General features: G+C 32.0%; 1 protein-coding gene across 1 annotated transcript in view; it reads right to left on the bottom strand.

Moving 5' to 3' along the window:
- Positions 1-221: 221 nt before the first annotated feature.
- Positions 222-17,341, bottom strand: part of FMRFa (FMRFamide related propeptide) — a 33,369-nt gene continuing 16,249 nt past the window's right edge. The window contains exons 2-3 of the mRNA XM_089711490.1: positions 1,740-1,875; positions 222-1,213 (exon numbers count right to left, since the gene is read on the bottom strand). Of these exons, the coding sequence (XP_089567616.1) occupies positions 793-1,213; positions 1,740-1,870 (552 nt within the window). The 5' untranslated portion in view covers positions 1,871-1,875 and the 3' untranslated portion in view covers positions 222-792. The remainder of the gene's footprint in view (positions 1,214-1,739; positions 1,876-17,341) is intronic.

Raw genomic sequence — 17,341 nt, 5'->3', positions numbered from 1 at the left:
TTGTTCGAAAAAAGGCTTAAAAAAGGATTATTAGATTCTATTTTATGTAGGGTAGTGATAACTGATAATGAAATACCTAACTTATGTAATCGTAATTTTCTTGTACTTGTTGTTAAAAATGTTTCATAATTAAACAATATTATAATATTAATATATTTTGTTAAAAATATTACGTTTGATGTGAAATAAAACCAATGTGTAGAGTTTTATATAATTCACCATTTATTTACGTTGCAACAATTGTTTAAATACACCTAAATTGACATAACATTTATCATAAAATACTTTAGTTTATAAAATTTCATTTACATGCAAGTATCCGAATCGAGTTAACCCAGCCTTAAGAATCGGATACTCACACTAAAAACGAAAAAGGTTAACAATATATATACAAGTGAATATATTTATATTAAAATTGGAATATACAACGATCTTTATTGGAAACAATATAATTATAAATGAAATCTCCATGCTTCATGGGGCCGTTAAAAATGAAACGGATGAATAAGCGCTTTATGCTTAAAACTCGTTTAACTAGCACATGAGTAACTATACTACATATAACTATATGGTTTATTTAATGAAAGATCCAATAATTAAGTTAATGCACCGTAGTATGCGTAGCCTTTATCATAATTGATTCAAACGTGACTCTTTTGAGTTTACTGCGTTTAAGTTTTAAGTATCTGAAAGTATTTTACTCATAGTTCATTTCGGCGTTCGCAAATAATTTGGCACCGTCCGTCTTGGTGTGGAGTTTTGGCACTGCCTGTAGAAAAATGGAAAGGCTAATTACGCGTCACAATCATGACACGCTTCAACTGATCTCTTCTTTCTTTCTTCTTCAACGTCTGCCACCTCTTCGCTGTCCCTGCCAAGTCTTATAAAGTGATCTCGAGCTCTATTCTTCCTTTGTGGATAGCCACTGACGAATAGTTCTGAGCTCTGTTCATAGCCAGGTTTCTCTTCATCTGCGGACCTTCCGAGTCGGATGAATTTTGGGTCACGGCCGAGTCTGATGAAGTTGGATGATCTTTTGGCTGGTTCGTAGTCGTCTTCGTAGCTTCTGAGGAGGGTTATGAGGTCGTCTGTGGTGAAGGTGAGGGGCTGTGATCTTCCAAAGCGAAGGAAGCTGTTGCCTCGTCGTGCTGGACGCTGTAGGCTTTCGCGGATGTCTGCTGCGGATGGTTCGGGTGGGTAGGAGCGGCCAAATCTGTGTGAAGAAATAGTTCAATGTTATTAATTGTATACCTAATAAAAATACACATACTATTACTGCCAGCTATTATTAGTAAATTTATGTTACATTACATTCACAATGAGTGTGTAAAGTTTATACATTTAGTTAATAAATAAGTTGAACTATTGCTAACTGAACCAGCTAGGTAATACTGCATGTTTAAGAGGAATTGCTCTTAACATTATTTATTGCATAAGTTTAATCTTAGGTGCATTTATCGATACTGTATGTGCTTATATTCCGCTAAACCAGTTTACATTCTGGCAATAATAATTCTGCTTTATGCTAATTGGCAAAAAATAAAAATACTCCTGCAAAACCTTCTCTTTCCTAGTCCAATCATGCAGTACAAAGGTTACACTCCATAGCAATGCCTACGACTATGTATATGTCATCTACCAACTACGAAGTTTATGTCATGGTCTCTTCACTCATTACTTTTAAAACTACAACGTCTAAAAGAGCATTCTCATTTCTAGATCACCATATAACCCCTTACCGAATCATACTCCTATCGATGGCACTTCTACGCCTTGCTTCCAGGTCTGGTGAGCGTCTTACAGGGTTGGCGACCACACCAGCCATGAGGAAGAGCAGCACGCCTGCCGTTATGTGCTTCATGTTCTTCATTGTATCTGTAACAAGGAATTAACAAACTCAAACATTTATAAATTCCTAGCTTCCTGCCCGCGTACCTCGAGAATCAGGCTATCCTTTGGTGAAACCAAAACAGAGTGAAAATTAGTTTAGGAGCTTTCGAGAGTATCACGAACAGACAGAAGCGGTATAAGACTTTGTTTTATGATACTTTGTATTGTTACCTCTTTATGGGAGTGCGTTTTATTTTGAAAATCTATCTCTTTAATATAAAAATTTAACGAAGGACAATTATAAATAAATTTTATGAATCGAACTCGTATTTTGATCTAAATTCTCTCGTATGTGTGCTAAATTTCATTGTAATCGGTTCAGTAGAATTTTCGTGAAAGAGTAATAAACAACATCCTCACAAACTTTCGCATTTATAATATTAGTAGGATTTAAATCAGGGTAAATATGCAGTATTCTAAACTAACTATCTCTATAAACTTGTGACAATAGTGAGTCATAAAAGTTTGGAATCCATGTTCTAGGAATATCTATTACTAATAAAATATCAATACATCGTTCACGATGCATGAAACTGCTGTGGGGGAGTTATAATGTCAGGTTATTACCTAATTAACAGATACGTAACTAAGAATTTCCGATACCTATTTATTCCAGAGCAATGATACTACAAATATTTGACTCAAGAAAAGTCAGAGTCAATGCCCTCTTAAATCAACGATATATTTTTGTATAAGTGCGTACATGCGTACTTTTATTTTTCTATCTAAAATTATCAATTACTTTCCCTATATACCATTGAAAACAGTAATAATATTATGCTCTGAAATACTTAAAGGGTAAGTACATTTAGTACATACTGATCGAATGACGCGAATCTACTTTATGTTGAAACTAAACAAAGCATATTGTACACTGATGAAGTTGTAATGTAAAACCCGCACCGTATCATCCTTTATTGTTGAAGTCGGCTACAATACCATAAAACCAGATTGTCATTCTAAAATACAACAAACGTTAAATAAATTTCCAACTAACCATATATTTCCGCGTATCGCAAAGTTAAAGTTAGGAACTATGGGAACTACTGCGACCCTAGGTCAAGGTTGGTATCGCAGACTCCTAGGCACCGAGGAACATATCGCCGTTGAGCTATAAAAGTAGCGATTTTCATAAGTTTCATGTATTACTAGTCATTACTATGTGACTGAGCATAGCGACAAAATTCATATTGGAACATAAACTGATGTTAACATTTTGTAATACGTGAAAAGTTTGTAAATAGGACATAATAATAATCGGAACAACACAGAATATATATATTACATAGTATAAAACAAAGTCGCTTTCTCTGTCCCTATGTCCCTTTGTATGCTTAAATCTTTAAAACTACGCAACGGATTTTGATGCGGTTTCTTTTAATAGATAGCGTGATTCAAGAGGAAGGTTTTAGTATATAATTTATTAAGTTTTAGACAAAGCGGGCGAGGCCGCGGGCGGTAAGCTAGCAACCAATAAGTTCATCTATTGATTAAAATGAATAACAATTAAATTTTTAATGGACAGGATTTAGAATTTAATACATTTTTAACTCATCCTTAGACTGCAACTGAACTTTATTTCATAGGAAATAACATTTAAACCATAAAATAACGTATTTAGTTTTCCAACCCACGCATATTCCTTAGCCCGCGCCCGCTATGATTGTTTAGTTGAACATTTCAAGCGTGGTTTTCTTAACGAGACCATTAAATACGGTAAATTTGAAACACATTGAAATTCGAGTTAACTTCAGTTATTTACACACGTTTATATAAAATAACGCAAGGACGCAGTTTTATTTTATGTTGCTTTAAAGAGTGCATTAGCGAGATTTATTGTGTGCACTTTTCACACTTTAGTACGAGCTAGGGGAGGACACCGACAGCGTACGTAAGTAGATCTATATCAAAAACAATTTTCATACAATTTGTTACTCTTTTGAATGTGTGTAGATTGTAGCTTAGATAGATTAATCGTAATTTGTTAAAGAAGCTGCTTCGGGTCCATAATATGTGGATATTTTTATTTTAAGACTAGCGGTCCGCCCGGCTTCGCCCGTGGTACATATGAAAAATAGATGTTGGCCGATTCTCAGACTTACCCGATATGCACAGAAAATTTCATGAGAATCGGTCCACCCGTTTCGGAGGAGTATGCAGACTAACATTGTGACATGAGAATTTTATATATAAGAAGATATTAAATGGGAGAAGATAAAGCTAACTGATAAAGCTTCTTTCGCACTATAATATTAGTTAGTCTGAAGAGTCTGATGAATAAACTAGTGTGGTATAAATCTCTACTTGAGTTGAAAAAAACACATGTAAATTATTTCTCGTATTTAATAACGAGTATAGAGGAAATATGATATGTTATTTATGAAGACTGTTTCTAATAGTTAACATATAATTTATTGGTTGAAATAAACAGTAAGTATTGCACGCCTCATAAGCGAAGCGTTGAGGTGGGTACTACTGTCACTTCGCGCAAAACATCTGATTTTTCAAACTTAAAATGTCTTTATGTATCATATATTGCACTTGTAAGATAATACATACACACACATATTAAGAAAAAACACTATTTTTAACGTTCATGATATTTTTGATGTCATTTTTGTTATTTAAACTAGTTAAAAAACAGTTTAAAAAAGTTCTGTCTTGGACGTCCGTGTGTCTGTATGTGCGGATCCTTTTTCTTGTTAACACGATAGCGACCGAAATACTTTACTAATCGAGTCTTTTTTTTTCTCTTACGCTTGAGTATGCTCAGGAATAGAACCCTTTCATTTTTCAGGGTCTGATTCGATGTGGTTTAATTGTTATTAAATAAACAAAAATAATAATTAATAAATATTTATTACTTAAAAAAAAATTATGAGGCGTGCACTTTTGGATTTTCCAAATTATTTTTATTTCCGATTCCTTCTAGCTTGTATTATAAAATATTGCTTCCTATTTGGTTATTAAAGTAGATTGAAACAATATTACTTATATAAACCTATATGAAAAACTTGTAAATAATTATATCATATTATTATGTCCACAATAATTATTTTCGTAATTTTAAGAAGCTCTATAAAACATGGCATAAAATGTAATTTTATTTATATTTTGTTAATGTAAACGTTTGATTCTAAAGCGCGTCACACACGGTGAAGATAATATAATATTTTATGTTAAGATTCTCTAAGATAAAATATTACAGTATCTTAAGGTATCCGGTATCAGCGTTCTGAACATCTTTTTTCTTTTTTTCATTGCGTACTAAGACCCCTGAACCGCCATCCTGTTACAAATGACACGAAATTTTGTGTCAGTGTTTCGTGTTATTATTATTATTACGCAATGACAAAAAGAAAAATGATGGTCAGAACGCTGATACCGGATACCTTAAGGTACAGTATCTTAAGATACTGTAATATTTTATATTAGAGAATCTTAACATAAAATATTAAAGTACCTATCTTCACCGTGTGTGACGCGCTTAGCGCATCAAATCTTTCATTGATATTGTTGACTTGTAATAAATATTCTGTATGTGTTGTATATATGTATAGGTATAAAATCTACATACAAAAAAGGTTACTTATTCTAAATCTTATAGCCAAGTCTCACAATACATGCGATCAATGATACGAATGCGTACATAAACTGTTTGTGACCAATTGTATCAGAATAGGTTCATAAAACATTAATTCCTTACTTGTATGTTTATAGCAGATGATATGGCGGAATCGTAATGGCTACTTGATGGACAAATCATTGTTTGTTTATGGTATAAAATGGATTTTAAGATGATCGAAAACGTATTTATGATATACTAGCACCAAGTCTAAATTGCTATTCGGTTTCCGCTCACACGCATTTTGATAACTTCGCTGCTACGGTATTTTGCAACAAATAGTTTCGTTTCGAAATACTTCTTTTTCATGTCTTGATTGTATCCTGGCCGGTTGACGTAAAAGAAAAAAAAAACAAAACATTATTCTTTTCTAAAAGAGCGCCAATTTTAAATTTGGAACTTCAATTTTGTTCTTCAATTTCAAGAAAAATATAATCGTGATTTAATTTATTTGATGTTCTTGTCTTCTTGTTATTTAATTTAAATGTCAAGTGTCATAAATAAAATATAAATAGTTGTAAATAATTTCACTTTTGTCTTGAACGTAAACATTGAAAAGCGTTGAAATACGTATGCAAAGCCTTTGAAAGGTACCGTTACAGCTACCGTGGCCATATTTGTTGTTAATGTTTTCGAGACGTGTCGTTTTAAATATTACGTAGTATTTTGGGAAGCCGTCACAGCAAATCATTTTGATTTACTGTTAAGACATAATTTATTTTTGGATTGAATGTTATAAAAAAATATTACTTATACGATATTTTATTAATTGCCATTTGCCAATGTTTTTCAAGTTTTAAAATAATGATTAATATATTATGCAGATTTTTTTTAATATTTTAGAATAAATATTTATTTGTATTTTTTTTCGGTATGTTTGTGCTCCGTTCAATGACGGGTTGTGTCGGTTCATTCACCTGACGCATGCGCATTGGGCAGTGTCATTGTAAGAACCTAAGACAATATTGACTTTCTTCTGAGACACAGATTAAAAATATTTTTTTAACAATTTTTTTATGAATCGTGACGAATTGTTCTTGCATTAGTTTTCGACACATCGTTTGACAGATATTAATAAATTTTTTATACAACTTTCGCACTTCTCTAGTTACAGTAATACGTAAAACGATATACTATCAGATCAAAGAACAAATACGTATAGTTGCCGCAATAAAATAAACCGTTACACAAAATGTGGTCAACCTCAGAGCGGAGGTCTTAAGGTTGATGTTCCGACCGTCCCTCCATACATTTTTGATTACCTCTAAACACTTAACACAGACACTATTTCTTTAAAACTAATCATTTTATCACTTCTCTATAATGAAATGTGTGCGCGTTCGACCTTTTTAATCAATAATTTACAATATTTACTTAGAAAAACAACAGTAAAATACCGGAAAAATTTGACACTTCTACAGTAGTGTGCGTGACTTTTGCCAAGCGAAACACGACATAAAGCACGACATCTAGCGCATAGACTATATACTTATTACAGATCTAGCGCGTCAATGTCTAAACGAAAGGCGATGTTTAGACATTGACGCGCTAGATGTCGTGCATTCGCGTTCGTTATCTTATGCATAATGAGCATAATTCTAATAAATCAAAGTTCTGTGTAAAAATTGAGTAATTTCATTTCCAATCGTTCAAAGAAAATAACAATAAAATAAAATAAAACTAATGACCTTAGAAACTATGTTTTTTTTTATTTATTACTCATTATTGTTCGTCCGTCGTAGGTCTGTAAACTGTATTGTACACTGAAGGTAAATGGTACTGTAGGTACTTTAGTTCGGCGTCGTCGCTCGTCGGCTTGATATAAAATTACATTCTTGATTTCATTGACACGCGCTATGATTTGCGCGCGGAATTTCTTGTGTTGTGAATTTATTTTTGTATGCTATGCATTTTAATTGATTCAAATTGCAATGTTTCTCTAGTATGCATTTGAGACTATATTGTAAATTGTAATAATTGATCGTGGGTATAGTAATTAATTATTCTAATAACGCAATTAGTAATATATGTATTTTCGGTGGGATTCAAAACAAAAAATTGGCCCGTGATTTTTATGAAATTTCACCACATTGCAAATCACATCAATCATAGTTCATACACATGTATGACGAAAGTGATTAGTATTGTGGCTAACATTGACTCATCAGTTCATCACTGAAACCAGTGATAAATCAGTACCTATATCATATTGTGTTTGAATATTTTTAAACAATGATATAAGTATACAATTATTATAAATCGGTAAACTATCAAAGTAATCACAAACTTGCAAACATTGGTAAAATGTCCAGTAGTTTATGAGCCTATTCATTACAATCAAACAAACAAACAAAGTTTTCCTCTTTATAATATTAGTGTAGACAAACACTATGAATACGATCACGAATGCAAATTCGGGGATTTTCTAATTATTGCTAAATAATAATTGAATTCGTTTTGAAATACTCTATAATTTTTAGTGTATAAATAGACATTTATAATGTGGTGCTCATTTTTTTTGTACTGCTAACGCTATTGTAGGTACCTATTTTCGTTGTTTTATTTCAAGTGAACACGGCCATACAATTTTGTCACGAGCCGCCTATGATTGTAGGTACTTTTGTTAGGCTCCTTCGTCGTCCGCGTCGGCTCGAAAGTTCTTGATTTCATTGTCACGCGCTATGATTTGCGCGCGGATTTTCTTGTGTTGTGAATTTATTTTTGTATTATTATTATTTTTTATTTATTTTTTTATTTTATTGATTCAAATAAAATATTTCACTAGTATGCATTTGAGACTATATTGTATTATGTATAATTTATCGTAGGTATAGTTATTCTTATAACGCAGTTATATTTTCGGTGGGACAATTTGACCCGTGATTTTTCTGAAATATCACCACGTTGCAAATCACATCAATCATACACACGTTTGACGAAAGTATAGTGGCTATAATTGACTCATCAGTTCATCACTGAAACCAGTGATAAATCAGTACATATATCATATTTTATTGTGTTTGAATATTTTTTAAACAACGATATATACAATATTATTATAAATCGGTAAACTACCAAAGTACTTCCGAATTTTCAGACAGACAAACAAGTAGTTTGAACACGCAGTTTTCTTATACTAGTAGCAAAAATCAAAACCATAATATTATGTTTCCCTACTATATTTTACTAAAAGTCGAGTGCGTCGAAATCGTAAATAATAATATGTTTTTCACCTTCCTGGTTATTTTCCCATAGTAAATAGTGTTTTAGGTTTGTTGTTGTAGGTAGGAATAATAATAATTATTCTTACATGTTGGTTATGAAATGTATATTGAAATAATTTACTTTTACAAATCATTAGTGATATAAGTTTTGAGTGAAAATGCTTGGATCAGCATAATATTATATGGTACTTCAAATACATGTTTTGATAAAAAAAACAATAGTGTAATAAAATAAAACTGCGTTTTATTGTAATCAATGTTGACAATTTTAAATTCCAAAATTATTGATCAATAAAATAGTTTACACCAACAAATATAACTTTTATTTTTATAACAATCGTTCATAATATAAACCGTAGCAGGTGGCGTTTTGAAGTTCTGTCTACTCATACAGAAAAATGGAAAACTTGTTTTTTTTGTAAACAATTTATTACTCACTAGCTGTTGCCCGCGACTTCGTCCGCGATTCGGTCGTTTTTCGTCATTCGTCGTTTAAAAAAAATACGTGACACTTTATTTTTGAATGTTCTTAATTGTCTCTTATAAAATTTAACTACATTAAAATTGAATACTCTGATAAGAAAATCTTAAAATCATCGAAAATCATAGACATCGAATATCTGAGGAAAACATGAATGAATGTGATTTAAATTCTACATTTCTTAGTAATTAAAATAATAATCTAAATTAAATGTAGATTAACAGTTTGAGCGCACCATTATAGAATATGTACCTAAGTAATAAATTACGTTAGTTTACATTGTAACTTTACTAAAAACACGATGACTTTCTTTCGCGCTCGGTACCACAAACTAAACATGTTTGTGGTACGTGGCCCGCGTCACTTTACCCCCCACGAGTTCCCCTCCGTTGCTATGCGAAAATACATTCGTCGCCCTACTGTAGGAAAAATTGTAATACTGCGGCCTGGGCGTTATAACACGCTCAGGGAATTCCTGAGTGCTGATAGACTTCCGTCTATCGGCATTTATACCAATTTTATATTAATATCACCATCTTGAGGAAAATCTTCTAATCTCGATTTAAAACGCATATATACGGATTAACCTGATGAATTAACATGTTCTAAAATTGTGAAATGAGTTCAGTTTTAAATTCGAGAAATATTGATTTCTTGTATTCGATTATTCGTCGTAGTCGAATACAAAATATATTTAAAGAAACTTAGGTTGGCCTTCAGGCAAAAGGGATCCTATCAAATGATAAACTTGACCTTGTATCTTAAAAGTAAGAATGAAAGGAGCATCTAATAATTGTTGAGCACCAAAGGATCATTTAAAACGCAATACTATAAGAGCTAATATTGTCTAAGAACTGTTTAGATTGCACATGTTCCTCTAAAACTTAAAAGTAGTGATTTCAAAGGTTCCGGCGTATCTTCAAACGAAAGCCGACTCCTTACTCCACTTTAAAGCATTACAAAAAGAACATACTACGTTAATATCGCCTATACAGAAGATGATCTGTAATCAATTGTGAGGTTATAAGCAAACCCACTTTTATATTATTTTGTCGGACCACACCACCGAATTTGTAGATTGATCTTCTATGTTTACCTCAGTCATTAAGACTATGTCGAAATCTGTTTGCAATAAGACGGGCCTCTCGCTATTCGTCCGTTTAAAGAGACCAATAGTTTCAATTCTTAATCTTTCATTAAACAAACTTATTAATCGTTCTTGTCTCAAATAATGGTAATATTCGCGTCCCTACTCTAGTCATTGCTTATGCTCATGTTCATCTTCAAGAGATCGAATAATATTATGGTGCACCCTATTATTTGTCAAACGGTCTTCATATTGAGTAAAAGTTTCAGAATTCTCGAGATAAAATATGACGATCGTGATCAGCTGTGAGACGTAATTCCCTCTCAGTGAGGGTTTCGGTCTCACGGGATAGTACAATATGCCATTTGCGATCAGCTGTGAGACGTTATATATACCCTCAGTGAAGGTTTCGGTCTCACAGGATAGTACATGCCGTTCGCGGTCAGCTGTGAGCCGCAATTCTCGTTGTGAAGCGGTTTCAGGTTCGGCATAACACATGTTGTTTTCGGTCAATAGTAAGCCTCTTATCTCTAACGATCCTTGAGAACTCTTATTTCTCATTTTCTTAACTTTGCTCGAATTTCGATATATAAAGATTTTTTAGGTGGCACTGATGCGGGTGAATAAAAATTAAAACGGACTAAGAGTGTTATAATCTCAATCATCATCATCAATACATATAATAAAATTGTGGAAAAGTGATGTCTGTACAATTAAAATATGTAGAAAAAAATTAGCAGGTGTTATTATTATCGAGAAATCGAGAGAAACCATTTTTTTCTCTTAAAAGCTCCCCCCCTCCCACTTCCCGAACTCCGATTGACCGTAATTTATTTTTCCTTACATTTTTATCATATCCTTTTCTAATGGGTTTCATCCTACTGCGATTTTTTTTTGTTTCAAAAATTATCTACCCTGGTGTATAGGTAAATTTTCCACATAAAATGTCCTTTAAATTATGTCGTATTATATTTTTAACCCCCGACGCAAAAAGACTGGTGTTATGTGTTTGACCGCTATGTATTTCTGTGTGTGTGTGTGTGTGTCTGTCTATGGCACCGTAGCTGGCTAACAGGTAAACCGAATTAGATGCGGTTTTTTTTGTTAGGCAGAATATTTTCCGACGCTGGTTCTTAGATAAAGTGTATCAAAATTGGTTCATCCACTTATTATACCTACATAGGGGTAAAAGTGGGAATGAAAAAAATGAAAGTTATAATTTATTTTTAAAGATCGTCGGGAAGTTTATGAAATTATTTATTCCTTTTTCTATACACTTTTCTTCGTCTAAACGGTTTAGTTACGTGCTCTCTCTCTCTTCAGCCTTTAGTTACGTGCGTGAGACAGGAAAGATCTAATTTGGATTTGTTTCTGGATTTGATAAAAACTGAGTATCGATTAAGCTGATCAGTGGCTACTGGCTACACAATAGATTATTAAAAACATCCGTTTAAGAAAGGAAGGAAATAGAATTTGCTCCTCTCCCCCCCCTGGTTCCTAAAAAATAATATGACATAATTTAAAAGAAATTTTACGTAGAATTAGTTAGGCATTTCTTTTTTGATTTTCGATATTATATACTAATCATAATTTTTAATTACAATATGTAGTAACTATTTGGTATAGGTTAGGCATTTCATTTCTTGATTTTCTTTAATAATTTGGTACGTAAGTTTTTTAGCTCAGTTTAGTAAGAAATTTTAATAACAATTCTTTTAATTATTTATGGTAGTACAACAGTACAGTATGGTTGTACGTATTTACTCAATAATTGTATGTTAAGTAGTAATTCAGCATGGGCGTAGCCACGGTGGGGCTGGGTGGGGCGCTTACCCTGGCTTTGATCTGGTAGGTACTAATTGTGAAGGGGAGTGGGCGTGGGCGTGGGATTGGGACTGAACGTGGCATATGGCGTGGGAGTGCGAGTGGGCGCGGGAGTGGGAGCATGAAAATAAAAATGATTTTTTATTGTTGCCCCACCCTGAGCCCATGGTCATAGGTCCCATAGTCACTATTCCACGCGAACGAAGTCGCGGGGACAGCTAGTAGACAAATATAATCAGAAAGCTAAGCTCAACCATAAAAGATAGACATTTATGATGTCGGGAGATATTTTTTATATAATATGGAGAACATTTCTTTCATACTTGATTTCTGTGTAGCTTTAACCATTAAGATACACGCATTAAGAACGCACACGCGACGAAAGCTTAAAAATGGAGTTGCTGCTCTGCTCACGAATATGAAAGATAATTGTACCAAGTTTCGTTTAAATCCGTCGAGTAGTTTTTGTTTCTATAACGGTTATACAGACAGACAGACGGACAAACATTTTTGACGTCGATGTCGATCTCTAATCACCTCGTGATAGTTATTTAGGAAATATATTTCATGTGCAGAATTGACCTCTACAGATTTAATATAAGTAGGTATACATATATTTAGATTCCAATTTCCATGTAACGTTAAATTCGACTATATAATAACTAACAGACAACGCAGGTTACTCTCGTTTCCGTAAGTTGAGGCGGCTACATATTCGGTCCTAATAACATGACTTTTTGTGAACGAAACGACAGCGCGGTTTAATTCGATGGCAACACCATCAGAAAAAAGGAAATATTTTTAACTTTGAAAAAATATTATGATTTACACTATTAATACTATTTTAACATTAACACAAAATATAAGACTATGAGTGTGTAAAAATAAATCCAGCTAGTTTCACATCACACTTATGTTTATAATTAGGTATACGACATGAAAATATATTAATTACCAAGCAATAATCATACAGATAAATACTGAACAAAAGTATTAACAGTCAAAGCATATTTTTACTAACAACATGTAAATGATGAAGGAATAATAATTATCAACGAACTAACCTTTTTGTATTAGAGTCCCCCCTCGTGATCGAATTATTAAAACACGAAGATTTTTAAAAATGTAACCAATGAACACAATCAATATTAGATTAACTGTAATGGTGTCTAGTTTGACTTAAAATAATATACATCTACCCTCACTTTTAAAAATGTAGTATATTCACACGAATTATAAGCGCACCTTATAGGGAAGGGAAGATTTATTATGGGTTAAAGAGTTAAATAAATAAATAACATAATTATATTTAAATTATTAATTTTTAACATTGTGTTCAGTAGTGTTAACATGTAAATTGATTTGATTTTTACGAAATCTCATAGATGGCGCTGAATCAAATTTGTCTTTATAGTACTAAGATTCATTAAACAGTTTCTCTGTCCAAATTACGTAAATGACGTAGTTTTTATAGTGTAAAGCTAGATAATAGCATGGCTTACTCAAAAACAACATTTAAACATGAGTCTTTAGATTGTACGCTGTCGTAGTTCACGGAATACGTAAGAAAAGTAAAGGTTCACAGCTCCTCCCCCGGAGGTGATAGCATGATAATATGTTTAAAAAAACCTCACACGACCTGTTAGTAATATTCATGCAAAATTTGAAGTCAATCTATGCAGTACTTTTCGAGATTAGCTCGGACAAACATACAGACAAACAGACAAACAGACAAACAGACAAACAGACAAAAATTCTAAAAACTATATTTTTGGCTTCTATATCGATTATAGATCATGGATTATGTATTCTTTTAAAAAAATATTCAATGTACAGTTTTGACTTTCCTACGATTTTATTATATGTATATAGATTTTATCGAGTTTTAATGTTGGCCGATGTGTGTGAAACTCTAAAGGTCACGTGAATTTGCTTATAATGGTTTAAATATTTTTTTGTATTTGCTACGTTAAACTAAAATTGATGTCATTCTTTAGACACATACGAAACTTACTGGATTAAACTGCTATAAAATCTATCTCTTGATATACGGCTTTAAATAACAGTAAAATACAGTGTCAATAAGGTTTTGTGATGATTTTGAAAGTAGTCTCACAGTCGGTTATAACTTATAAGGTTTTAATTATAATCAGAAAGAAGCTTGTTACATTACACAAAACTCGAAACATAATCATTTCTTGAATTAATTTAATAATCTTTGTTATAGTGTATAAATCTTATGCTTTACAATACTTGTCAATAAATATTGTAAGGTGTTATCTTAGTGACGTTTTCTTCCGCCCTCGTTAAATAATAGGGTGAGGTTAGAATAATAGACAAGCTGGTATTCATAGATATTCAATTCTAGATTATTTAAATCTTGATTTTTATTGCAAGTAGGTAGGTGTAGGTATATTTATTAATAGTAATCATTTTGCTATGGAATATTTATCATATTTTAAGAATACACAATATTAAATAAACGGACTAAATAAAAAATAATGTGATTCTTTATCGAAATAATAAAGAATTATTGTAATATTACATAAACTACTACCACGCACACTCTAACGTTTTAGACAGAATACATTAGAGAAAAATAGATTTGTGTATTTTAAATGGATTACTTAACATAAATTATCTGAACCAGTTTTGAAAGTTATATTTTTGAATTTTTAGTTTTAAATATCAATATAGGTCGGTTGGAAACTGGGAAAGCGGCTAGTTATGTAATACAGAAACCACATTTAAAGGCTCTAAACATCGACTTAACCATAACAAATTCATGATTTTTAAAAGCATTTTCTTGTTGACGTCATAAAATTTGTCGTTAAATTGACAGCTTGGTATACTTTACGTAAATATCCGATTGCTAATAAAATGAATTATAAAGATGTATATTCATTCAAAATCGGAATTCTAATATATGTATACAAAATAAATTATACTGATCGTTATTTTGTTGTACCTTAGGCTCATTATTGTATTTCAAAATTTATGTTATGTAATCTATTCTAATATTATAAAGCTGAAGAGTTTGTTTGTTTGAACACGCTAATTTCGAGAACTACCTACTGGTCCGATTTGAAAAATTCTTTCGGTGTTAGATAGTACATTTATCTAGGAAGGCTATAGGCTATAATATATCATCACGCTATGACCAACAGGAGCAGAGCCACGCGGGTGAAACCGCGGAGCGCAGCTAGTAGTAGTAGAAGAAGCTAGTAATCCTCATAATATTTTATTCCCAATTATTTTCCTTTCAAGTAGATATTATACTATATCTACATGCGATGATACGTAGAATTATATTGTTAAAACTTAATGAAATTGTATTGTAGGTTTAATTGTTTTCACAAATGATTAAAACTGTAACTCTCTTTTTTATTAAGTCGGTTAAAACTTAATATTACTCAACAAAAGTCTTATAAACATTAAGACAAGGAACACTGAAATTAAAAATGTCTTCCAACGTGTAATATTAAAATTCAGTGGGCGAATAGTTAGTACTAATTTTAAAACCTCATTGTTTTCTTTAATATTTAAACTTATTTAGAGTAAAACCAGAATCATGTTTTAAAGCCGAAACAATAGGGATGAGAGAAATAATTATTATACGCTGTTTATGTGTATGTACGATTTACCTACATGTAAGTGTGTTCATATTTTTATATTTTTTGGTGACAAATAAATTATTTGTAAGAGAAGTTACTTTTCATTTTCATTTCTTTCAATTCTACTCTACTTTTTCATATCTACCTTTTAAAGGAAGAATTGTCAATTACAATTACGTTATTAATCCTGGTTCAGTGTCTCTGTTTTTATCCAATTCGATTTTTGACTGTAATGCATTTTGTGGCAACTTTAACAAGGTTATCGACCGTTTTAATATTTTATATACAAAATGTACATATTTTTCCATGTAAGATCTCATAAAACAGTTATCCATAATATTCTACCCGCGTTAAGAGAACGTTAGTGCAACATATAATAAAAAAAAAACTAATCAAATCCACATTCCTCCATTCATTAAGAAAATTAATTTAAGAAGTTTTAAAATATTGCTGGCAACACTATCCTGTAATTTGTTTTAAACACTTAAGGACGCTGTCACAAATCTGCGTTACTCAAATTTAGGTATCTAACGACGTAACTTTGTTCGCGGCAATATCACGCTCACGTAAACATAGCGCATTCCATTTTATAGACCATCTTCATACTTGATATTATTTTTAATTTTTGTTATTATGTATTTTTATTGAAATTGATTCCAGAAGATTACTAGGAACTTTAAAAATTCATTTTGTTACTTTTATTAGTAGGTACGATCCTAATAAGTATGTTAGTATATTCAAACAACTTAAAAAAGTGTGACTATTTTACATCATTATTTCATTGAATAATAATCTATGAATTGTATACAATATCAAAGCTTTTTAAGAAATGTAGAATTATTATCATACATATGATGTTACCGGTTATTTACTAACAATTACTACAATTCTTAGTAAATGTATGTTATTCCGAAAAATAGTCGGAATGAAATAAATTATAGGTATTCGTCACATAACACATTACCTAGGATACTCTTAAATCTGAACTTTTCCTACGTAGCAAACACATTTGCAAGTGTGGGTAGTTTTTGGGGTAGCTATTAACCAATATGAGGTCAAAACTAAAATCCAAGATGGCGCCGATGAAAATTTTACATCTTTTCGTCATGGGTGTCATTTTCAAGGTTTTGGAGTAGCTCTTAACAAATATGAGGTCAAAACTAAAATCCAAGATGGCGCCGACGAAAATTTGACTTTTTTCGTGATGGGTGTCATTTTCATGGTTTTTGGGGTAGCTATTAACGAATATGAGGTTAAAACCAAAATCCAAGATGGCGCCGACGAAAATTTGACTTTTTTCGTGATGGGTGTCATTTTCATGGTTTTTGGGGTAGCTATTAACGAATATGAGGTCAAAACTAAAATCCAAGATGGTGCCGACGAAAATTTGACATCTTTTCGTCATAGGTGTAATTTTCTTAATAATAAAGAAGTAAACTAAAATAAAATAACAGATTTTCGTCGGCGCCATCTTGGATTTTATTTTTGACCTCATATTGGTTAATAGCTACCCCAAAAACCATGAAAATGACACCCATGACGAAAAGATGTAAAATTTTCGTCGGCGCCATCTTGGATTTTAGTTTTGACCTCATA

The sequence above is a fragment of the Colias philodice genome, chromosome 26 (assembly GCF_061535455.1).
Source record: "Colias philodice isolate Cphi_HAF_F1 chromosome 26, ilColPhil1 Martin Lab GWU primary, whole genome shotgun sequence".
Lineage (NCBI taxonomy): Eukaryota > Metazoa > Arthropoda > Insecta > Lepidoptera > Pieridae > Colias > Colias philodice.
This window is presented reverse-complemented; position numbering and strand designations above follow the sequence as displayed.